The sequence below is a fragment of the Hippocampus bargibanti genome, linkage group LG05, assembly GCF_051943395.1.
Source record: "Hippocampus bargibanti isolate YZ-2025 linkage group LG05, ASM5194339v1, whole genome shotgun sequence".
NCBI lineage: Eukaryota > Metazoa > Chordata > Actinopteri > Syngnathiformes > Syngnathidae > Hippocampus > Hippocampus bargibanti.
This window is the reverse complement of record NC_142738.1, coordinates 3070001-3087815: the sequence shown is the minus strand read 5'-3', so window position 1 is coordinate 3087815 and position 17815 is coordinate 3070001. Positions and strand designations below refer to the sequence as shown.

General features: G+C 40.2%; 2 protein-coding genes across 2 annotated transcripts in view; one reads left to right on the top strand and one right to left on the bottom strand.

The window, feature by feature from the left end:
- tmem117 (transmembrane protein 117) overlaps positions 1 to 9488 on the top strand; it is a 36477-nt gene extending 26989 nt beyond the window's left edge. The window contains exons 4-7 of the mRNA XM_088995808.1: positions 1573 to 1670; positions 4954 to 5113; positions 7542 to 7671; positions 8239 to 9488. Of these exons, the coding sequence (XP_088851934.1) occupies positions 1573 to 1670; positions 4954 to 5113; positions 7542 to 7671; positions 8239 to 8990 (1140 nt within the window). The 3' untranslated portion in view covers positions 8991 to 9488. The remainder of the gene's footprint in view (positions 1 to 1572; positions 1671 to 4953; positions 5114 to 7541; positions 7672 to 8238) is intronic.
- Positions 9489 to 15003: 5515 nt separating this feature from the next.
- Positions 15004 to 17815, bottom strand: part of nell2a (neural EGFL like 2a) — a 95126-nt gene continuing 92314 nt past the window's right edge. Inside the window, exons 19-20 of the mRNA XM_088996012.1 lie at positions 17160 to 17384; positions 15004 to 15625 (exon numbers count right to left, since the gene is read on the bottom strand). Coding sequence (XP_088852138.1) covers positions 15584 to 15625; positions 17160 to 17384 — 267 coding nt within the window. The 3' untranslated portion in view covers positions 15004 to 15583. The remainder of the gene's footprint in view (positions 15626 to 17159; positions 17385 to 17815) is intronic.

The following is a 17815-nucleotide window of genomic DNA, read 5'->3' as shown; positions in this document are numbered from 1 at the left end:
TAACGATGTAAAACAATTGTCCTTTATTAAGTCTTTGAGACGGGGGAGTCGTCCCAAGTGAATTATTGAAAGCTGTTTAAAATGAAAAATAATCATAAAAATCACATTCACAAGCCTATAAAATTCCCATTGCGTGTTTTAGCGCGCACTTCGTTCATAGGTCAGGTGTATTCCTTTTTCAGGCCACTTTACAATGCGCCGTTTTATTCAAAGGAAACAAGGGAACCCACTTCCCCCACTGTAAAATTGTTAGCAATAAAAAAGAGAGGTTCCCCCCCCCCCCCCCACCGCTCAGACAAGTTGACAAGCTCCTCGGCTGGTCAAATTAGTATTCCGCGCATGCTAGCAGGGAAAGACGGGGCCACACGGGACAAGAGAGACGAGATTGGCGTTCGCGGAGACCGAGAACTAGACGTCTGGCCGAAGGGGAAGGAGCATGGGCAACTGCAGATTGCAGGATTTGTTTTTTTTTTTTTTTTTTTGTGTACAGTGATCTCTCGCTACTTCGCGGTTCACTTATCGCGGATTCAGTGCATCACGTGTTTTTTTTTTTTAGGGGAAAATGGCATGCAAATGTTCAAACAAAGTAAAAGAAACAACACTGCAAACAAAGCAGAATAGAATCAAACACACTGGCTATGAACAGCTCATGGAGCATTCTGCTTCTAGAAATCGGGCCATGTCTGTTTGGCAAACCCAAAATTCCTACTTATTTCAAACAGATAAACACTGTAAGGCAAAAATTAGTGCATCCAAAAGATAGGCTGCCAAATGAAAAACAAAGTAATGTAGTTTAGTCAATACATTCCTCAATGTACCTCAATCGGCAGTACATATGCACCTAAAACCTAGCAATTTGACAACAACGAGGTTAAAATCTTAGCGAAAGAACATAGATGGTTTGAAAGGGGAGTAAAAGAAGCGATTTTCATAAAACAGATAAATCCTTCACTAAACCGATATGGTGGGGTGAGGTTCAATTTGGATCGTTCATACAACAGCCTGCTTAGGCAATATAGGATTAGTAATACTGATGAGGTGATACCGGAGGAAGTGGGGCAATCAGGCCAGTCGTTAGTCAGAACAATAGGAACAATCCGTGGAGCCACAGGGAGTAGTCCTCTGCTCCCCCTAACCTGAGAGCAGGGACCTATCATTGCAAAGTCTTGCACCGCCATGTCTGGACAGTAGGGATATATATATAGGGCCTAAACTACCAGGAAGACTTTAGTTTGCTGACGAAGTTTCTTGGATAAGAAGCGAAATGTCCGATACCTTCAAAGAAGTACAGATGACGGCTGAAGAAACCTTTTCATCGATGTTTTACATTGTACTTTGCGGATTTCCCCTATCGCTGGCTATTTTTTGGAACTTATCTTTCACGATAAACAAGGGTTCACTGTATTTTATGAATCCACCAATGTGCATCAAAACTCATTCCGTGACAAAGACAAAAAAAATCCAGGCATTCATCTTGATACAGTTCTCAAAAAACGAGTTTGCGAGGGACTGAATTTCAAATTTTAACGTAACCGATTGAATGACTGTCACTATCGCTTATTCTTTCGACAGGTGACGGATATGATGCTTCAGGATAAAAATTATCCACAGTGGGCGAAAGTGGCTCGGAGGTTTTGGAAAAAAGGCAACAATAGGATTGTTCTCTTCTGGTAAGATGGCCCTGATGTCGTTCGTTTTGAGAGAAAGATCGTGATCTCGAATCTACGTGAGGTCAAGTGGTACCTCTACTTGTGAAATTAATTGAAAAAAAGAAATACTTAACTTGAAAAGTTTGCAAGTTGAGACGCATTTTCCATGTAAATGCCCTAATCCATTCTAAAGCCTCCCAAAAACAGGAATGTTTCCCAAAAGCATAAAAAAGCATGAAAATATGTAACAAATACATGTCACAATTACATTATTGCACAGTAAATGAGAGTTGTGTTTAAAAAAAACAAAGAATTGAGTCAAGGATAAACATTCTTAACTTGTAAATTTTGTAAACTGAGACGCTTTTCCCATGTAAATGCCCTAATCTGTTCCAAATTTGCCCAAAATTCTGACATTAATATTTTCTAAAGCATAAAACTGCATCAAACTATGTAACACATACATGTCACAATTAGATTACGCATCATAAATGAGAATAAATGAGAGTTTTTCAAAAAACAAAGACTTGTGAGCGACACACGATTGATGAACACTTTTACTGGGTGATTTAAACGACGACCGACGTCTCCGGACAAGTTGTGTCCATAATTTGTAAAATGACTTCAAATGACTTCTACTGAGCGTATTTTAATAAGATTCCACCGCATATAGCTATATTTTACGTTTCAAGACTCGCTCTGAATATTCTGGAAGTCTTGTTTTTCAGTTGGTGACGAGTCCGTACGTGACGTCACAAAAGGAACGCCCCTGACCGAAAAAAAGACGCATTGTAGCGGTCCTTCCATTACGTCAATGTATTTTGCTGTACTTGTTTGGTCTAGGGACCTCGTGTTGCACCCAAAAGCCGCCAGAAGGGGTTGTCCAAGCTCCATATAAGGAATTTATCAGCCTGTGGAAACGGAGGTGGCCACAGGAGGTCGCCATTTTGTGCCTCTTTTTCGTTGAGACATCTCCCCTCAATGTTGCCTCATAATGGCACGGAATAAATTATTTAATTGATTGCAAACATTTATACTTTCCTCTTCAGAACTATTTGAATCATATTCATAACTGGATGTGTAACAAGAAAGCATATTCTCTGAATCTGAAGCCATTGTTTTGATTCTCGGGCAAGGCAAGACGTCTTGGTGTGACGTCACGAACTGGGGGCGGGACTTTCTGAAAATGCCCAATTCGCAGCTCAATTTTTTGCAGATTTTGGACACTAAGTCTTTTTTATTGGTGTTTTGCATTTGACTAAAATATCAGCCTTCGTGTTTTGGGTATTTTAAATGCTATAAAACATTTTTCTGATGTCAGTTAGGAAACAAAAAAGTGATGTCGGTTGTCCTTTAAACTAAACTAAAAAATAAAATGCCGCCCCCTATCACCTGCCTCATGTCGGTTTTGCCATGTGACCTATCAAAGGGCTCAGAGCGACCGGTCGCGGTGTTAATGGTTCGTTGGTGTCAGCGCCTTTAAATGAGAAAGACAGGAGGGGAAATCGATGAACACGGCGAGGTCACATGGCAAATCCTCACCCCCCCTGTCTTTTTTTTCTCATCGTGACCTTTCAATAAACGCTAAACAAATGCCGCCGACCCTGGAGTGCCGACAGATTGGAGGATCGCAGTTTCAGTCACGTATGTTGAGTTAGTTGCACCCTGCATCGGGGAGATGAAAGTATGTCTCCTTTTCCAACAAGGCTTTGTGCGTTTGTTGACATTTTTTCTGTGTTAAGTTGTTTTTTTTCGGGGATGTAAAAACACTTTGAGGTGGTTAGTAGCACGGATGAATATTAATTTTGAGGGATCATAATCAGCATCATCAAAGAAATGTAAAAGTCAGGCATTTTTAGAACCCCACGTGATTTAAAAAAAATACAAATAAAAATTAGAAACACATTCCTCGCTTGCTATTTGCTATCTATTAGCTGTCTGGCTATCTGGGTGGCTATCCCGCTAGCTATCTCGCTAGCTATCCATTAGCTGTCTGGCTAGCTAGCTATTAGCTATGTATTAGCTACCTTTCTATCTATTTGAGTTACTTCCGGGTTGAGTGAACGCCATGTGGCTGCCGCTGCTCACCCGCAGATAAAAAAATCTAACAGTGACTGTAAAGTGACCTTGAGAGCTTTGAAAGGAGCTTATACATGGAATGTATTATTATTATTATTATTATTATTATTATTATTATTATTAACTCATTCACTGCCATTCACGAATGTATTCGGGAATTGAAAATATGACGAAGTGCGCCCTGCTCGAATTAGTTCGGGTTTTGTTTTTTATTACTTGGGTGCTGATAAAGTGCTGGCCAGACCTCTGGCAATGTTTTTCCCTTCCACAACGGGCCAGCATATCTATCTATTTGCTATCTATTAGCTGTCTAATGAGCTAGCTAGCTATCTATTAGTTATCTATTAGCTTACTAACTTGATCTATTTCAGTTATTCCCAGTTCAACGGGGCAACGTTGCTTGCTACCTATTTGTTATCGATTAGCAGTCTAACTAGCTAGCTACCTAACTATTAGTTTTCTATTAGCTAGCTAGCTAACGTGATCCATTTGAGTTATTCCCGATTGAATGGGGTCACCGTTGCTGGCTAGCTAATTAGCTGTCTTACTAGCTAGCTATCTATTTGAGTTATTCCCGGTTGAGTGAACACTGGTGCATGTGCATTGATGCTTTCCTCTTCAGAACTATTTGAATCGTATTCATAACTGGATGAGTAACAAGAAAGCATCTTCTCCGAATCTGAACTCTCTGAAGCCATTGTTTTGATTCTGGAGCAAGGCAGTGTGTGACCAATAGTGACGTCACGAACAAGGGGGCGGGACTTTCTGAATCTGCCCAGATCCGACCGAGCTCATTTGGTGGCACTTTTGGGACACTTTAAGTCATTTTTATTGGTGTTTTGCATTTGACTAAAAATATCAGCCTCCGTGTTTTGCGTATTTTAGATGCTATAAAACGTTTTTCTGATGTCCGTTAGGAAACAAGAAAAATGGCGTCGGTTATCCTTTAATAGTAACGGCGGTGTTGAGAAAAGTACGCGCTATTGCACTTAGTTCATCTTGTCTGAACCACTTAGCTACTGTATTTAGTCTCTTCGCTACATTGACTCCCCTCTGTTACGTCTCATTCTTCATTTCTATCAGGATGTAATAAATGTGCGACTCATCTCGTTAGCATTTGGGAGGGTTGGTTGGGGTATAAGCGTTTCTTTTCAAGCATGACTTACTCTGTAATTCATTCATAAATCTCTTTGTATCTGGCGCAAAAAAAAAAAACGCACCGTAGGACCGTGCTGGTCTCCCTGACGTCAGTGGTGGTTCTAACCATCAGTACCGACTGGGTGTGCTGGGACTGCCTGAACCGAAGCTTTCTGCCCAGCGATGAGGTCTCCAGAGCCTTCCTGGCCTCATTCATCTTGGTCTTCGACCTCCTCATTGTCATGCAGGTAAGAGTGCTCCCTGGTGGCCAATTAAAAACAACACGGGGAAAAAGTCGCTGGGACGTCTCTGTGTTTTTTTTTTTTTTCTCACTTCGCAACCAGTCACGTCGCTACACCTCGGCCTCCCATCCCCACTCAATTCATCAATGACGAGCAGCGGCACAGAGCCTTTGATCATTCTAAGCCTGGCGTGGATATAAATGCATGCACGACTCACAAATATATTCTCCTTATACGGGCACAGTTATTGTTTGTGCCCGTTTGCGTCTCTTCTCACCTAAGATGAACCCTCAAACTAAGCCCTACAATGCGAATCGCCTTTATGATGACTCACAAGATGGGCCGCAAAACCATGAGCACCAACGCCCGCCTCCCGTAGGACCATCAATGGGGGCTGTCTCGCTGTGGTTCATGAATATGCAGATGTATGTGTCGGGATAAAAAAAACAACAACTCCAAAGAGTGGCTACTAAGCATGAATTAAAAAGCCAGATTTGGATTGTCCTCCCTTGGTTAATGTCGTCCACTTTTTTTTCACGGTACTTTAAAAGGCTCCTTTTTTTGCAATTGATGCATTTCCGTCAGCTCAAGCGGGTTCTCGTGGGTCACCGGGGATTCGGCGCAGGCCAAGTCCAGACCACACGGGCCCCCTTGTTACTGTGCTATTATAGGATATGTGTCTAGAAATGACAAATAAGGCACGCTAACGTTAGCATCCCCTGTTATGGCCGCTTACGTTGTGTCCTCCGGGATGTGTGTGTGTGTGTGATATATATATATATATATATATATACATACAGTAAAGTCTCGTTATATCGATATTCAAGGGAGTCCGAAAAAATATCGATATAACCGGGACTATCGATATATCCGACCCTGTTTGCATATAATTTTCTCCTTGCGTTCATAGAAATAGTATCGTAATAAGCGGTCCTATCGATATAACCGATATCAATATAACGAGACTTTACTATATATATATATATATATATATATATATATATATATATATATATATATATATATATGAAATCACATCGCTTTTACAATATAATATCATTAATTCCACATTCCGCTTTAGTGAGTCACATTTCCCGCACGGTGACGGGGGGTAATTTTCAGGCCCCCTAGTGTTCGCCAGTGGTAGAACTCTGAGCGGTTCATGTGCAGTTAATCCTCCATGAGAAAACGCGGCTGCTGTTGTTCTCAAAACGAATTAATGATCTGCTTGGGATTCCTGCCTCCGAGCAGCTCAATGTTGAGGGGGATGGGCTGGTGCTGGTGGTGGGGTCCTTGGCGTGTCTCTGTATCGCACTATAAACCCGACAAGTTTACTTTCCTCATCTTTTGTCATTTGGACTCATTATTTTATTTTATTTTGGTCGGCACAGCACCGAAATGCCAAACTCGTTAGCGCTGCTCACAGCTGCAGCCACCGCGGTATGCCATAGACGACTGCTGAGCTTAATTAAAAATGGGGGGGGGGGGGGGGCAGCACCGGGCTCCGTATGGGTTCGACTTGAAAAGCAACAGAAAACGCCGGTGCACAAACCGAGATTTGAACTTCGGAAGTTATCGGATTAGCATTTTTCTGAATGTGACCGTGCGGTATTCATTCAATATGGTACCACACACTCGCCGTTCCGAAAAAAACAAGTGGTGTATAAAATCCAAAGTACAAAATTGAGAATTTTCTCAGTAATAAGTCCGCCAAATGTCTGTGTAAGCTCTCAGTCGTACAGGAGTGGTCCATCGATGAGAAGGTTTCTTCAGCCGTCATCTGTACTTCTTTGAAGGTGTCGGACGTTTTCCCTTCTTATCCAAGATGCTTCGTCAGCGAACTAAAGTCTTTGGCTGGTAGTTTACGCCCTATATATATATATACATTTATATACAGTAAAGTCTCGTTATATCGATATCGGATATATCGATAGTCCCGGTTATATTGATACTATTTCTATGCACGCACGGAGAAAATTACATGCAAACAGGGTCGGATATATCGATAGTCCCGGTTATATCGATATTTTTTCGGACTCCCTTGAATATCGATATAACGAGAGTTTACTGTATATATTTCCCTACTGTCCAGACGTGGCGGTGCCAGACTCTGTATTCTCTCTCTCTCTCTATTAAAGATCCCTGCTCTCAGGTTGGAGAGAGCAGAGGACTATTCCCTGAGGCTACACTGATTACTTCTATTGGCCTGACTAATAGAAGTAATCAGTCAGGACAATAGAAGTAATGTGTAAACTAATAGAAGAAATCCGTCAGGACAATAGAAGTAATCAGATTGATCAGACGATTCTAGGCGTCTTTCTGGCCTTTTCATCAACAGTCATATGATTCACAAAAAGATTTCACTGCATGTTCCATTTTTCCCTTGACGGGTCCATTTTCAGATTCTATCCTATTCCGTGCTTCCTGTGTGCAGGATTGGGAGTTCCCTCAATTCATGGGAAACATGGATATCAATTTGCCGGGACTGTCCACCGCGGAGTTGAATGTCAAGCTTCCTTTCTGCAAATATTTAATCAAAGACGAGTATCGCATTCATATCACAGGTACGGACATGTCGTCAGAAACACCGTTTCTCCACTGTCTTTCCACTAGTGACTCCAAGACCCCTAAGGTTTTACCTTAAAAGCTCAGCTTCTTAACTGTTTCCGTTCAGCAATTGTCTTAGTATGCCTAGCGTCCTTTGCCCTTTAGAAGTCGTAGGATAGCATCTCAGTCAGATTTGGGTCAGGACTGTTGACCCGTTGCATCACAGATGCTGTTTTGTGTCAAGGCCCTGAACTCTCGAATCACGATGCTCCAATAACCTCACCGCCAATTCTACGTCGGACGTTTTCTGAGAGGGACAGTTTTGTCGAGAATACAAAACAGAAAATTCCGATTAGCTCTCGAGAGAAGTTTTGGGTGATTGTTGTGTCTTGGTTTGAAGTCCAGATCCTGTTTTTGTTTTTTGACCAATTCATGATGACATTCATGTCTTTGTAACAAATACACAATACAACTGCCAGATTTTCTTCTGATATTAAATCTGTAAGACTAAACGTTAGGCGTAAAAGATGACAAATCGGTTTCCACGGTTAGTGTTTAAGGGGCTAACATTCATCTCCTCTCAGGGAAGTGGTTCAACTACGGCGTCATCTTCCTGGTGATGATTTTGGACCTGAATATGTGGAAGAACCAGATCTTCTATCAGCCGTATGAGTACGGTCAGTACGTGGGACCCGACAAGTATATCTTAAACGTGGAGAAGGCGGAGACGCTCAAGAAGTTCAACCGCAGCACGTTGACTTACGAGTGGCGCACCAAAAACGTGGACCCGAACACAAACCAGCCCTACATGGAGCAGGACCTGACCCTGCACAGTCGCTACATCGGCGCCAGCATGCCAATCAAGAGCCTGGCTTTCATGCCCAGCGTGCTGGGGTTCCTCTGTTTCGGCTTCTTCATCTGGTCACTGGGCCGATTCCCAGAACAGGACGCCTTCGCCAAAAACCTTGACAAGAGCTACGAGAGGACGACGAGGAAGTCGCCGTCCGACCACAATAAAGATACAGGCGGCACCGTTGAGCAAACGCAGGACGGCGGCGCAGCAGACAATGCAAAGCGCTCTGGGACGTCCACGGCGCTATTCTTGGACAGGGCACCCTCTGCTAAAATGCCTTCCGCTAGCGACGCCATATCCGTGGAAGTGCAAGAGGAACACTACGATGTGACTATCGACCCTGAGACACCCGGGAAACGGGACGTGTCTCGCGACAAGTCATTCCTCTTGTGGCTCGGCATTAAATCTGACGCCGCTGAGTCGCGCGAGGAAGAAAGCGTCTCTCGAGGAGTCTCTCGAGGAGTCGCCCAACCGTCGCCGTGACCATGCCGACCGCACAAGGTTAAAGCAGCGAGCCGTGTAGCATTCTGACCGATATATTCTGACTACTCTCTTTTGAAAGCAAAACTGTTTGACAGATCTTTTCTAAAACACAACTTTGGTACGATGCCTGCTGTGGTTAATTATTTTTTTGTGCATTTGGAATACTCTGGTGCCTTATAACGAACGAACGGAAACCTATTCCTTGATCCCCGCTTGTCTTATTCATCCAAGCACAGCGACAGTCGTGCCTTCGTTTTTCATTCCCTTTGCAAATATAAGCTTATGCGAGTACCTATCGCGATTGAAGATGTCCGATTTAGAATATGCTGCAGTCCTTTGAGACGCAATTTCATGCCGACTTTGCCTTGAATCTGTAATCAGAGTACGGGTAGTGGGCAGGGGGCTTGGTTTAGGAAAGCCCAACCGTAGAATGTCCGATGCTGAGGTTAGACCGTATTGACGGTTCTTCATTGAATCACACTCTTCAACAACTATACTTGCCAGATTCGTGTTTTTTTTTTCACTTAAAACGTTTTTCCCGGCAACCGCTTCCAGTTCTTGTTTGTTTCTGGCAGTTTCTCTCTTCTCTATCCTCTTTAGAAGAGAAAAAATGTAGGCTGTATTGGGTTTAGCGTGTACCTCACCCGATACAACACCTTCAAAAATTCCTGAACTTCTGTCTTTTATTCATCTTTTGATCTGAAAACCAAATGTCACCAGCGTGCAATAAAAGCAAAGGAAGTGACCAGACATGTCAATACTTTTGGAATGAAAATATGTTTTAAGCTAAGAGTCTTTTGAGTAACAAAAATGGCCACGGAATAATTAACTCATTCACTGCCATTCACGAATTTATTCGGGGAATAAAAATGTGACATAGAGCGCCATTCCCGAATTAGTTCGGGTTTGGTTTTTTTTTTCACTGTCATCAGGGTCACCGCTTATCTAGTCCTGCGGAGGAAACTGAGAGCTGATCGTATAGTTCAAGTAAACGTTCACCACATGTTAATATAAACTTAGACTACAGTTGCTAAATGGGTTTCTTTTCATAGTATTCACAGGCCAGGGCGTAGCTATTATGTTAGCATGTGTGTGCTAACACATCTAATTAAAATGGCCACACCAAATCTTTTGGACACATTAGAGAGGGAAAAATACACATTGGTACAAAAAAAATGGAACCAACTTCCGGGTAGAGTGAACGCTAGCACGAATGGCTGCCGCTGCTCACCCGCACAAAAAATACTGTGACTCTAAAGTGTCCTTGAGAGTTTTGAAAGGCGCTTAGAAATTAAATGTATTATTAATATTATAAAGTGCTGACCAGACCGTCTGGCAATGTTTTTTTCACTTCCACAAGGGGGCAGCATTTCCATTTTTTCCATGTTAGCGCTTTGTTGCAGCTTCAGCTGTTGTTAAAGCGCTATATAAACCAATATGTATGTATTGCATTGTATTTTTGACAGCCACCCTCATTTCTAGCTCATATAACTCCAGACCCATATAATATAGGAATTAACTCTTTTTCTGATTATAGAAGAGAGTCTAAGGTTTGTTACGCGGAATTGAATATTTATGTAGACCTAAAACTCAATATTCTGTGGGTCCTGGAATTCGAGTGACAATGACAAAAACCCTGGCACAGGAATGGACACATTTTTACACATGTCTGGCAGTGAATGAGTTAAAACTAGTATGCCAAGGCACCAGTGCAGCTAGCGAAGCAGTTTATTCACGCTTAATAGTATTCTTACTTAATAAATTCATGCTGTATATTTATTTATTTGAAATAGTATACTTTTCTAAATGCTAAATGCCTTACTATACACGCCCTGAAAAATGTCCTCTTCGCCAGCTTATCTCCATCAAAATTTTACATTGTTCCAAAGTGTCCACACTTGGCTATGATGACCACATTCTGTGTCTTACAATGTGGATACACGTGTAATTCTTTTTAATATTGCACTTCAAATGCTGAAATATGTATATGCACTCTACTGTTTTCTGCCAGTTTATTCTCTATATCAACCCCCCCCCCCCCCCACCTACACCACTTCACCTCCCAGCTAAAAGGCGAATTAGCATACATTTGTGGCCAGCTCATACAGAAAAGAGTCTAATTGAATAACACGCGTATTACTCATAGACATAAGTGCAATAATAGGATTTGCCTTGGCATGCATTTAAATTATAATGCACTCAATGCATGACGCCGCAATATTCTGGAATGTTTCGCTTTTAAAAAGAGGCAAACAAAATATATCGAAATCAATAAGGACTATTGCGGCTTCAAACAAACAAAAAACACAGAAACACACACACATACATTCCCAATAATGTATATTCTTTAATTTGCAGGTCTTAACATTTGAAAGAAATTTCATCAGTCTACTATGAAGAGCCTAGATGTATTTTTCATTAGGTGTGTATGTGTGCGTGTGTGTGTGTGTGTGTGTGTGTGTGTGTGTGTGTGCATGTGTGTGTGTGTGTGCGTCCATGGGGTTAAGAGATGGCTGTATTTCTCATAATATTCTGGAAGCGCTCAGTTGTGTAATTTAAACATGAAATGGCCCTATGAAGATATTAGTGTTCTACAAGTGAACCTTTTTTCAATATATTGGCAATGTAAAACAACATTTCTTCCTGCAGATGAAAGTTTGTCATTTCTTTTTACTTGTATGTATTGAAAACTTGTACTTGTATGTATTGAAAATGTTTGTGGTGTTAATACATTTGTACAAATTTCTACTGGTTGTAATCGTTGGTTAATCTCAGGGTGGCGCTTGACAGAAAGTGTGGAAATATTGGGAACAACTTTGTATCTTAAATGGAAATGAAAACAACAAAATACTGCAGATAAAAAAAAAAAAAAATTACATTTAAAGGACAATCGACGTCTCCGCACAAGTTGTGTCCATAATTTGTAAAATGGCTTTAAATGACTTCTACTGAGCGTATTTTACAAAGATTCCACCGCATATCGCTATATTTTACGTTTTAAGACTCGCGCTGAATATTCACGAAGTCTTGTTTTTGAGTTTGTGACGATTCCTGACGTGACGTCACGTCAGGAACGCCCCTCACTGAGAAAGCGACACACAATGCATTTTGGGTACTTTGTTTGGTCTGAAAACTTCGTGTTGATCCGTGTTGATGGCGAAATTAGAAGGAAAAAAAAAACATAATGCGATGGAGAATCGTTGTGTGTTGCACCAAGATTACTATTTGATACTAGTTGACACAAATTTCCATCGGACAAATCAGCCCATTTCCAACGGAGCTTGTGCGCCATCTTGTGCATTTTCTGGGACGCTACATTGGAGTCCTGACTGCTTGAATTGATACGGAAGGACTTCTTTAAACGATTGTAAACATTTATGCTTTCCTCTTCAGACTATTTGAATCATATTCACAACTAGATGATTAACAAGAAAGCATCTTCTCCGAATCTGAAGCCATTGTTTTGATTCGAGATAAAGGCAAGACGTCCTAGCGTGACGTCACGAACAAGGGGGCGGGACCTCCTGAAACTCATCATCTCCGAGGTCATTTTGAAGTAGTTTTGGGACGATTCAAGTCATTTTTATTTGTGTTTTGTATTTGATTAAAAATATCAGCCTGCGTGTTTTGCGTATTTTAGATGCTATAAAACGTTTTTCTGATGTCAGTTAGGAAACAAAAAAATGGTGTCGGTTGTCCTTTAAATGGGCAGGAAATTCATTGTTCCTACAAATAAAACGTAGAAATAATTAATTTCTTGTTGTGTATAAAATGTTAACTATGTAACATTTAACATATAATCTGTCGATCTATCCAAGTTGGCTAGCTACCAAACTAGCTAATGTATTTGTGGTGGGCTACTCTTTTCTTTAAAATCCGATCTGTAATGTGCTAAATACTGCATTTTCACGACCATAAGGCGCACCACATTAAGAGGTACAAACTTAGCGAAGGGCACTTTGTATTTCACACATTTATGAATTATTGGACGCAGGCACGATAAAATATACGCTAGTTTAAGCAATACGGAGTAGGTTTTATATTTTTTTTAAGGCGAAATTTGAAATAGGTGGTACTTTACTTCAATGTTTTAACATTGTATAGGGATGTGACAAAAATTTTCAATGCTAATTCATCACACATTTTCTAATATCATATTAAAGTGCATTTAAATAGCTTTCAAATAATGTATAGAGTATTGTTCTATGACAAATAAGAAATATGAGGGGACTTTTTTACTTTTTGGCAGATCTTAACGAGTAAGGTCGCATTGGAAAGCTTTTGAAATTCTAAACAAGAGCAGAAAACACAAGAAAAGATTCGAAATACATATATATTAGCAAATATCATCGATCGAATGCAAGCAGATTTTCGTCAGAAATCAAAAATGGCTGTCACTGAATACTAGGAAAGACATATGCGAGCTGTAGAAATATATACGCTAATGCTTCTTATTACGTTAAACTTGGCAGTTATGGAGAGAGGTATATATTCTACCTCTTCTATAAGTTATAACAATACAACTTACTCGCTTTTATAAACAGTAGTGTTAGCAAAGACAGCGTAAACTTCAATCGATTCCACCCCCAACCCCCCGTTTCTCGTTGTCGTATTCGGAAATTTCAAGAACCAGCATGGAGGGAAACATGTAATACGTCATTATAAGTTGCATATCTTGGAAAATCCCACGAAAAACGATCACGTACTTCACAAAAATGCAATGATATATGGCTGCGAGTACAGAGTGCGCTCGGTTCACTGGACAGAAACAATCGCGGTGGAATATAGGTCACTGTAGCGTACCTACATTGTACTCACATTTTTTTTGGTATCGATCCTCATTCAGGCGTCCATCGAAGTCGTCCTCTTCTGCATCCGAAATGAACAGCTGGGCAAATCGTCAATGTCAGAGCTGGTCTCCTTCTGAGAAATGATGCCGGCAATTTCCAAAGCTCGAACATCAATATTTATACGCTGATCGGTTGTAGTTCCCCGTCAAGTCTCTTTCACTTAAAAACCACCTGAGGTGAAACTTTCGTTTCGTTGCCGCGGCAACCAGGTACACAAAGTAAAAGTCGATCACCTCGCGCAATTTTTTGTCCATTTCGCTGCTGTCCTGGTCCCAATGTTTTCCTCGATGTCGTTCATCCGTTCATCGTGATGTCGAAAGTGAGGGGAAAACTCGAACATGTTGGCGTTGTGGTTAATCTGGATGTGTTTGGCGATCATCTTTTTACGACAGTCGGAGCGGAATGCGGTCACCGTTTCCTTGTCGTCCACCGTGGATACTTGGGCGCCGTTTCATAAATCTAAAGTACGAATACAGACCCCGTGAATATGTTCGATGGTAATTTCGGCAAATAATGACAGTTTAAACGCTTCTCCCGACTCTTCTTTGAGCCGTGAATCCATTGCCTGAGTTTGTGTGAGAAAGCAACTGACAAGTGTGGCTCCCGTAGACTTTCCTACGACTATAGCCGCGGGTGCTCCGTTTGGTCTTATCGCCAGGCATCACTAGTCGAACAAGCAAATAACATTTGCTCATGTCATTGCACTTTTTATCGTACATTGTATCACAGCTGCTCGGCTGTCATGTTCCTCTGCGAAACTTGGTCGTTTCCACTTAGTAGTGTACAACTTTCATCAGTGCCATTTTTCGGGATCCAATGTTAATTTGCGCTTTCAACTACCGGCATGAAAGCCACCTGCTGATGGGTGTGGCTTACGCGCTCTCTTTCACGCCCACTTTCCCTTTAACGCTCACTTTCCCTTTAATAATAAATCAATCAACCAAAGTTGTTTTTTTCCCCCTATGTCTGCGTGACAACTTTTAAAATACTAAAAAAGTCGTTTCTGAACTGTAATTCATCCTTGAAGCATATTGATATTTCTCTAATTACTCAAAGCATATTGATATTTCTCTAAATTATAATTACGTCCAAATTGATCTCCATCCGGAAGAGGCGTTACCACCGGAAGAAAGCACACACACGAAAGCCAATGTAATCGGAAAAACTTTATTTCACTACTACACAATAACAAGCTAGTAAATAAAGAAAAAACTAAAATCTCACTAACATATGACCAAAAGAGGAGTGCAATAAAAAGCTACGAAAACAACACGTAGTACTGACAACTGGTAAGTAAGAGGCAAATAAATAAATAAACGCGAACAGACTCCTAAAGAATCATCAGCATCATCATTTTATCCGTTAAGAAATTTGCACACAAAAAAAAAAGAAATATTTGGACATCAAGCACAACCATGCCAGTTAGTATTCATAATTTACAAGGTTCATGTGGATGGATGCTGAAACAAAGAGTGAAGGCCATCATCATCATCCTCCTCGTCATCACCATTATCATCATGTTAGCTATCATAAACGTTTGGTAGAAAGACAATTGTTGTTTTTCCCTTTTTTTCTTTTAATGAACGGCTGACATTTACAATGAAACATTACATTCCAAGATAAGTGAAGAGACATTAAAGTGGTGGTGGTATTTTTGCCTTTGATGTTTTTTATTATTTTTATGTTTATTATTATTTTCTTGTCATTTACATGGAGAATGCTGTACAGGTGCCTTCACAGCCACTAAAGGCACATGGGGTCCACTGAGCAACAGATGTGTCCGTTCTGTAAACACAAGAGGTGACAAAAATGACACGCTTTACACAAATGGTGAACATATTCTCGCATAATAATGTTGGCAAAAAATATGTATCTGTTTATTTCATGTGATATTCAAAACTTTATAGACTCATTTTTTGGTTTTCATAAGCTGTAAACCATAATGTCCATGGTAAGCGCTTTCTTTGTTAGAACTTCAGCTGTTCTTATTTAAATCAATATGTATTGTATTGTATTGTATTGTATTGTATTGTATTGTTTTTAGCTCTTTTTTTTCTTCAGACTGTCAGGTTATTTTTTTACCAGTATTTGGCGTTGCAATGTCAATTTATTTGGGTGATAGTGGTTTGTTTTAATGATTTACACATCTGCGTGCAAATTTATGGTTTTAGGTTAAGAAAAAAATTAAATGTCACTGTTTTGTTTATATAATAATAATAATAATAATAATAATAATAATAATAATAATAATAATAATAATAATAATACATTTCATTTGTAAGAGCCTTTCTAAACTCTCAAGGTCACTTGACAGTCACTGGATCAGTTTTTCTGTGGGTGAGCAGCGGCAGCCACACGCGCCAGCGTTCACTCAACCCGGAATAACTAAAATAAATAATAAGCTAGCCAGCTAGCCATCAGGTTGCCAATAGATAGCCAGCTAGCCAGCCAGTTAGCCAATAGATAGCCAGCTAATCATCCAGTCAGCTAGCCACCCAAATAGCTAATAGTTAGCCGAGAGATAGCCAGCCAAACATGGGGGGGGGGGGGGGGGCGAAAAAAACTGAACTGCTTTTTTCATTGGTGATTTATTGGTTGTCATAAAAAAAATATCATAAAAATATTTTTATGAAGTTATTGTGATTATTTTTGTGGGGAAATATGTTATTTTTTTTGTGCTATTTTTTATGTTGGGCAAGAAAAAATGTTAATAAAAAATGTTTTCTGTTAAATTAGTTTGATCAGTTTCTGAAAGATTTATAGTATTTGAAAGGTGCTTATAATAATAATAATAATACATTTCATTTCTAAGCGCCTCTCAAGGACACTTTACAGTCACAGGATCGTTTTTTCTATGGGTGAGCAGCGGCAGATACAATTTATAATAATAATAATAATAATAATAATAATAATAATAATATTATTATTATTATTATTATTAATTATAATTATTATTATTATTATTATTATTATTATTATTTAACCTTTATTCATCCCACAATGGGGACATTAGCTACTATTATTATTATTAGTAGTAGTAGTATTAGTATTATTATCATCATTATTATTATTATTATTATTATTATTATTATTATTATTATTCAGAATCAGAAAACCTTTATTCATCCCGCAATGGGGAAATTAGCTACTATTATTATTATTATTATTATTATTATTATTATTATTATTATTATTATTATTATTAACATTAAAAAATAATTGAGTCTTTTTCAGGCGAGGGACAAAATTGTCGATTTTTTGTACTTACGTCATAGCCTTTGTGTGTGTGTGTTTTTGTGTGTGTTGTAGTTGTTGTTACCTTGCACTGGCACAGGGTGCACTCGGTGCCGTGTTTGACCCAAGAGGAGCCGCTGAAACGCGAGACGGCGTGCTCGTCGGCGCACGTCTTGGTGATGTCGTTGCGAATGGCGTCCGCCTGGCAGGGGTCGCTCACGCACCGCGGGCAGCACTCGCCCTCGGGCACGGCCGTGAACTCGCAGTCGACGTGAGGGCACGGCAGAGGCCAGCAGTCCACCTGCCCCTGCTAACGCCACAACAACAACACAAATACAGAGTCAAAAAAGAGGGCTAAATAAAAAACATTATAGCAAAACAAGACAGTGATACCTTGGCTTACGAACTTAATTGGTTCCCAGGCAGAGTGTGTATAGGTGAAATGTGTGTATCCCAAAAATTAATTTCCCATAGGAAACCATTAACATGAGAATAATCCGTTCCTAGGTCCCCATAAAACATAATTTTCTACTTTCTAATTTTCTAAGCCTTAGAACTACACGCGACGAACAGTCGCTAGCTGATATCACAACCTCAGCAGACACCGCAACGACGCCGTGAAATACCCAAAAAAGAAAAAAATGAGGCTAATTTAGTTGTTTTTGTTTTTTGGGGGGGAGCCGACATCATCCTTCATTGCCCGGGGCGCCCCCGAGGCCCTCTACAAACACCTCTGAGCAC